At 39.2% G+C, this 6,000-nt stretch overlaps 1 protein-coding gene across 1 annotated transcript in view; it reads left to right on the top strand.

The window, feature by feature from the left end:
• The first annotated feature begins 469 nt into the window (after positions 1-469).
• LOC135965287 (protein sel-1 homolog 2-like) overlaps positions 470-6,000 on the top strand; it is an 87,167-nt gene continuing 81,636 nt past the window's right edge. Inside the window, exons 1-3 of the mRNA XM_074003181.1 lie at positions 470-497; positions 4,699-4,739; positions 5,028-5,187. Coding sequence (XP_073859282.1) covers positions 470-497; positions 4,699-4,739; positions 5,028-5,187 — 229 coding nt within the window. The remainder of the gene's footprint in view (positions 498-4,698; positions 4,740-5,027; positions 5,188-6,000) is intronic.

Here is a 6,000-nt window from a genome sequence, read left to right as displayed (position 1 = left end):
ATGGGAAACCGGAGTTTTATTATCACTCAAATCAACCTCCCTGAAAATTCCAAGGCTAGGGATTTTCAAGGATAGTTTGATGCATAGGAGGGTAGGGAATGGGTGCTGCTGATTTGTTGGGGCTGTAATCATCTGGGTGTGGAAAACAGTCTTAATGTATTGAATCCAGTTCTGGATGGGGACCACAGAGGAATCACTGGTACAGGTGGGCCTCAAAAGACATCTCAAAAGGCCAATCTTATGTTCTACAATAGTGACGTTATTTACAGGACTCATTGGGGTAGTTGTAAATCTTGTGACCTCTAGAATAGTGGCTGGTAATCATTGAACTATGCCTACATCTTAGCAGAATTTGGGTCCCTTTCATCCTCCTAACCTGGTGGCCTTTCATTAGTTTTACAAAGGTGGTTTAGTTTTTGGGAAGGGCTATTATCATTTCTCCCAAAGTTAGCTTGGCTCACACCCAGGAATGACCAAAGGCAGTTTGGAGGTTAAAGGTAAGATGGAGTTGGTTAGGTCAGATGCCTTTCACTGTCATAATTTTCTCCCTGTCATAATTTTGGCAAAGGCTATTTCAGATCTTCAAGATACAGGGAAGTGAAGAGGCAGGAGGGCAAGTGAAGATGTAAGAGACTATCTAAACACAGCTTCTTTTTCTGATGAAGAGCTATAGCTAGTCTATAGATGAGGCCAGGAGAGCTTTACAAACATGCTTTTATTGCATTTCCTGTTTAAAAACTAAAATGCACATGATAAGCTCTTCAACAGAAAATCTTGTCAGGAATGTTTCTGGAATATCTCCAGAAACCAACCACAACCACTATCACCATTTCCCCCTCTACCATCTTGTTTCTTCACTGTCACCATCAATTCTCAAGTGGCTTATTTCAATTGATCTCTTTTCCCCACTCCATCTCTACCATACCATATTCTCCACAAACGAGCCAGAATGATACTTCTGAAATTTAAGTCAGTCAATATCACTCCTCTGCTCAGAACCCTCCACGGGGCTCCCGTTCACACAGAACACGACTCCCAATCCTGAGCTTGGCCTCAGCGCTGCCTCTCTGCCTCATTATTCTCCCCTCTCCCCACCCCACTCACTCTGCTCCAGTTACCCTGTCTTCCTTGCACACCTATGTGTTCCTGCTTCAGCGCCTTTGCATTTGCCATTCCCTCTGTCAGAACTCCCTTCCTGAGGTTTATTTGCCTGGCTAACTCCCTCCCTTCCCACAGGGGTCTACTCAAATGTAATCATAGAACTTTTCCCTGACCACCCTGTATCAAATAACACTAACTTTTATCACTTCTTTCCCCTTTCCCTTTTTAAAAACACCTCCTTTTATCAGTTGACTATTTTCTTCCCTGGCAGAAAATCAGCTGCAAGAGGGCAGAGACTTTGTTTAGTTGTTTGTTTGTGACTGTATCCCTAGTTCTGAGAGCAGGGACTGAGAGTGATGCTCCAAAAATGCTTGTTATTAAATTATTTAATCTCTGGATGCCTTGGAGAGTCAGAGAAAGCCTCTCTGTCTTCCAAGGCTCCCTAACACTTGGTCTCTCTGACAATGTTCTGCTGTTGTTCTGGATGAGGGAGAAACCCAAAGTCGAGAAACACTGGCCTCTGTAAAGAAGCCAGTAGAAACATCAGACAATCACAGGCATTTGCCAAACTTGTACTGCCTCCTCAACTTAGATGCTAGTTATTGTTGAACGGAAAAGTTGAAGTTAAATGGCAATAACATACAATTCCGCTATACCAGAGAGTGCAGGATGCTCATCAAAGTCCATGTTCTCTTCTTGCAGATACCTAAATAGATTATGTTTCTCAGCCCTCTTGCAGTTAGGTGGGGCTAACAGAAAGTGGCTGAAAGCAGGAAATGCAAATCAAAACCACAATGTGATACCAGCTTACTCCTGCAAGAATGGCCATAATCAAAAAAATCAAAAAATAATGGATGTTGGCATGGATGTGGTGAAAAGGGAACACTTCTACACTGCTGTGGGAATGTAAACTAGAACAACCACTGTGGAAAACAGTGTGAAGATTCCTTAAAGAACTAAAAGTAGAACTACCATTTGATCCAGCAATCCCACTACTGGGTATCTACCCAGAGGAAAAGATATCATTATACAAAAAAGATGCTTGCACACAGGTTTATAGCAGCACAATTCACAATTGCAAAAATATAGAACCAGCCCAAATGCCCATCAATCAACGAGCAGATAAACTGTGATATATACACATATGTATGTATATACATTACATATATACATGTATACATGCATACATATATGTATCTATACATATAACATATATACATAGATGTATACACATAACATATATACACATATGTATATATACATACAACATATATACATATGTGTATATACATATAACATATATACATATATGTTATATATATACATGGAATACTACTCTTTCTCTCTCTCTATATATATATAGAATACTACTCAGTCATAAAAAGGAATGAGTTAACAGCATTCAAAGCAACTTGGATGGGACTGGATAATATTATTATAAGCGAAGTAACTCAGGAATGGAAAACCAAACATTGGATATTGTCACTCATAAGTGGGAGCTAAGCTATGAGGATGCAAAGCCATAAGAATGATACAATGGACTTTGGGGGAATTGGTGGGAAAGGGTGGGAAGAGGGTAAGGAATAAAAGGCTACAAATGGGGTTCCGTGTATACTACTTGGGTAATGTGTGCACCAAAATCTCACAAATCACCACTGAAGAACTCGTGTAACCAGATACCACCTGTTACCCCAAAACCTGCAGAAATTTAAACAAACAAACAAATAAACCAAAAAAACCTTATGTTTACTGAGCTATTATGTACTTACTAAACATCTAATAAATTTTAATTAAAATTTAAAAAAAGAAAGTGGCTAAAAGCACTATGTGCCCCTTCCAGGTCTGGCCTATTAAAGAAAGCAAAGCAAACCAAGAAAGCAAAGCAAGCCAAATGACACAAAGCAAAACAAAACAGAAACCTTTTCTCCACATAATCTTCCAGGCTCTTTCTCTTTCTATCTGCTAGATACTGATGCTCCAGGAGACCTTGGAATCCACATGTTGAAGCTGGCACAGTATCTATTTAATATCTGCTTGGGTCTCTGAATGACAGCATGGAGCATATTATTTAATTTAGCCATAGAAAGAATTGAAGTGCTGATATATGCTACAACATGGATCAACCTTGAAAACAAATCTAGGTGAAAGAAGCCAGTCACACAAAAAAATCACATACTATATGATTCTATTCATATCAATGTCCCACAATAGAGAAATCTATAAAGATAAAGCATAGATTAGTGGTTGCTTAGGGTTGGGGTAGGGAGGATGGGAGTACAGGGAAGGGAAGGAGATAGCTAAAGGATTTGTGGTTTTTTTCTTAAAGGTGATAAAAATGTTTTAAAACTGACCATGATAATGGTTGCACAAGTCTGTGAATATTCTAAACAACCATTGAATTGTACACTTTAAATGGGTTAATATATAATTTATAATATGTGAATTATATCTCATTAAAGCTGTTTTTATTTTTATTTTAGTTTTTGAGAGTCACTCTGTTGCCAGGCTGTAGTACAGTGGTGCGATCTCAGCTCCCTGTAACCTCTGCCTCCAGGGTTCAAGCGATTCTCCTGCCTCGCCTCCCGAGTAGTTGGGATTACAGGCACGCACCACCAGGCCTGGCTAACATTTTTGTTTTTTTAGTAGCGACAGGGTTTCATGTTGGCCAGGCTGGTCTCGAACTCCTGACCTCAGGCAATCCAGACACCTCGGCCTCATACAATGCTGGGATTACAGGTGTGAGCCACCGTGCCTAGCCTAAAGTTGTTGTTAAAAAGTCCTTTACGTGGCTTCATGTCTCTGCTTGCTCTGTCCCCTGGGTCATTGCCCTGATGTCTTTGCTACCACCTCAAAGGATTTAAGCATGCCAGAAAAGAAAGTTTAAACTACACTGAAGAAAAGGAAAAAAAAATCAAACAAAAAATCTTGATTCTTAGAAGTAGTAATTCACAAAGAAGGCCAGGTGCGGTGGCTCATGCCTGTATTCCCAGCACTTTGGGGGGCCGAGGAGGGCAGATCACCAGAGGTCAGAAGTTTGAGAACAACCTGGCCAACATGGTGAAACCCTGTTTCTACTAAAAATACAAAAATTAGCCAGGCATGGTGGCACGCGCCTGTAGTCTCAGTTACTCAGGAGGCTAAGGCAGGACAATCACTTGATCCCGGGAGGCGGAGGTTGCAGTGAGCTGAGATCGCGCCACTGCACTCCAGCGTGGGTGACAGAGTGAGACTCCGTCTCAAAAATAATAATAATGATAGTAATAATTGACAAAGGAAAAATTTTAATCTTTCAATATAATTTACCCTGAAAATTACGTAGGTAAATCATGAATATTTACTTTCATAAAGCTTTAATTTTCTCCCTTAATTCCTGCATTGTTTTCTACTACTCAGAAATAATCCCCTAAGCCTATTACCCTACTTAAAAAAGATTAATTGTAATTATATAACTTCTGAAAAGGACCTTTGGGAAATATTGTTTTAATATTTTGGGAAATATTGTTATTTTAAAGTCAATCAGAAGATTTTCTATACTTTCCACCCATTATAAATTTGTTGTAATGTGTAAGGCAATATTAACGTCTTCATTTTTTTTAGCTAACACAATTGACATTGCCATGACAACTTACCAGTGGAAGGTAAATTTTTAAAATTCTCCTACTATTTTATTTGTAACATTTAGCTTTTAATGCTTGGTTCTGCAGTTCGGATGACAATATAATAGGTTTAAAAGGTTTTTATTCATAAAACATGGATTTCTAAAGTGAAGTAAGCCATCTGTCAATTTGATTTGAAAAAAGCAAGAATTCGAGTAATTGCATTAAGCTTGTATTTTTGCCATGAATATATGAATTTTTCACTTTCCTTTGTTTCATTTGAAAAAACTCACACATGAACAAAATGAGCAACAGTCTTTTTCTTTGTAGGTATCAGCGAATGAAATCAAACAATATTTACCACACATATTGGAACAAAGAACATCAAGTAATGTAATCAATAAAAGAGAAAATCTCTTAGAAGAAAAGAAGAATCAATGTAAAATAAAAGGAATTCAAAATAAAGATATCTTGAGAAATAAGAATCATTGTAAGTAGAATATCTTTTCACATGTAAATTTAAAATGACTACATGCAATATAAAATCAAATTTTAGAGCTGCTTTCTGAGAAGTCTTAGGATATAGTCATAAATATTTATACACACAAAAGCATTAAATTCTGCAGGCTTCTACCTTTGTTTTATTTTATTTTATTTTATTTTTTTGAGACAGGGTCTCACTCTGTTATCCAGGCTGGAGTGCAGCTGCATGATCTTGGCTCGCTGCAACCTCCACACCTTGGGCTCAAGAAATACTCCTGTCGGGCCGCGCGAGGTGGCTCACACCTGTAATCCCAGCACTTCCGGAGGCTGGGGCAGGCGGATCATGAGGTCAGGAGATTGAGACCATCCTGGCTACCACAGTGAAACCCCATCTCTACTAAAAATACAAAAATTAGCCTGGCATGGTGGCAGGCGCCTGTAGTCCCAGCTACTTGGGAGGCTGAGGCAGGAGGATGGCGTGAACCTGGGTGGCAGAGCTTGCAGTGAGCCGAGATCTCGCCACTGCACTCCAGCCTGGGTGACAGAGACAGAGACTATGTCAAAAAAAAAAAAAAAAAAAAAAAAGAGAGAGAGAGAGACTCCTGTCTCAGCCCCCTGAGTAGCTGGGACTACAGGCACGTGCCACCATGCCCAACTAATTTTTTAAATTTTTAGTAGAGATGAGGGCTTGCTATGTTGCCCAGGCTGTTACCCAATATTTTAGATTCAGAATTTGAACTGACAACAATAAGGAAGGTTGATCATCAGAAAATGTGTTCTTCTGACACAAGTAAATACAGAAAAGTGATCACTGCTAATA

The sequence above is a fragment of the Macaca fascicularis genome, chromosome 10 (genome assembly GCF_037993035.2).
Source record: "Macaca fascicularis isolate 582-1 chromosome 10, T2T-MFA8v1.1".
Classification (NCBI taxonomy): domain Eukaryota; kingdom Metazoa; phylum Chordata; class Mammalia; order Primates; family Cercopithecidae; genus Macaca; species Macaca fascicularis.
Note: the sequence above shows the minus strand (reverse complement) of the source record. Positions and strands in the feature narration are given on the sequence as shown.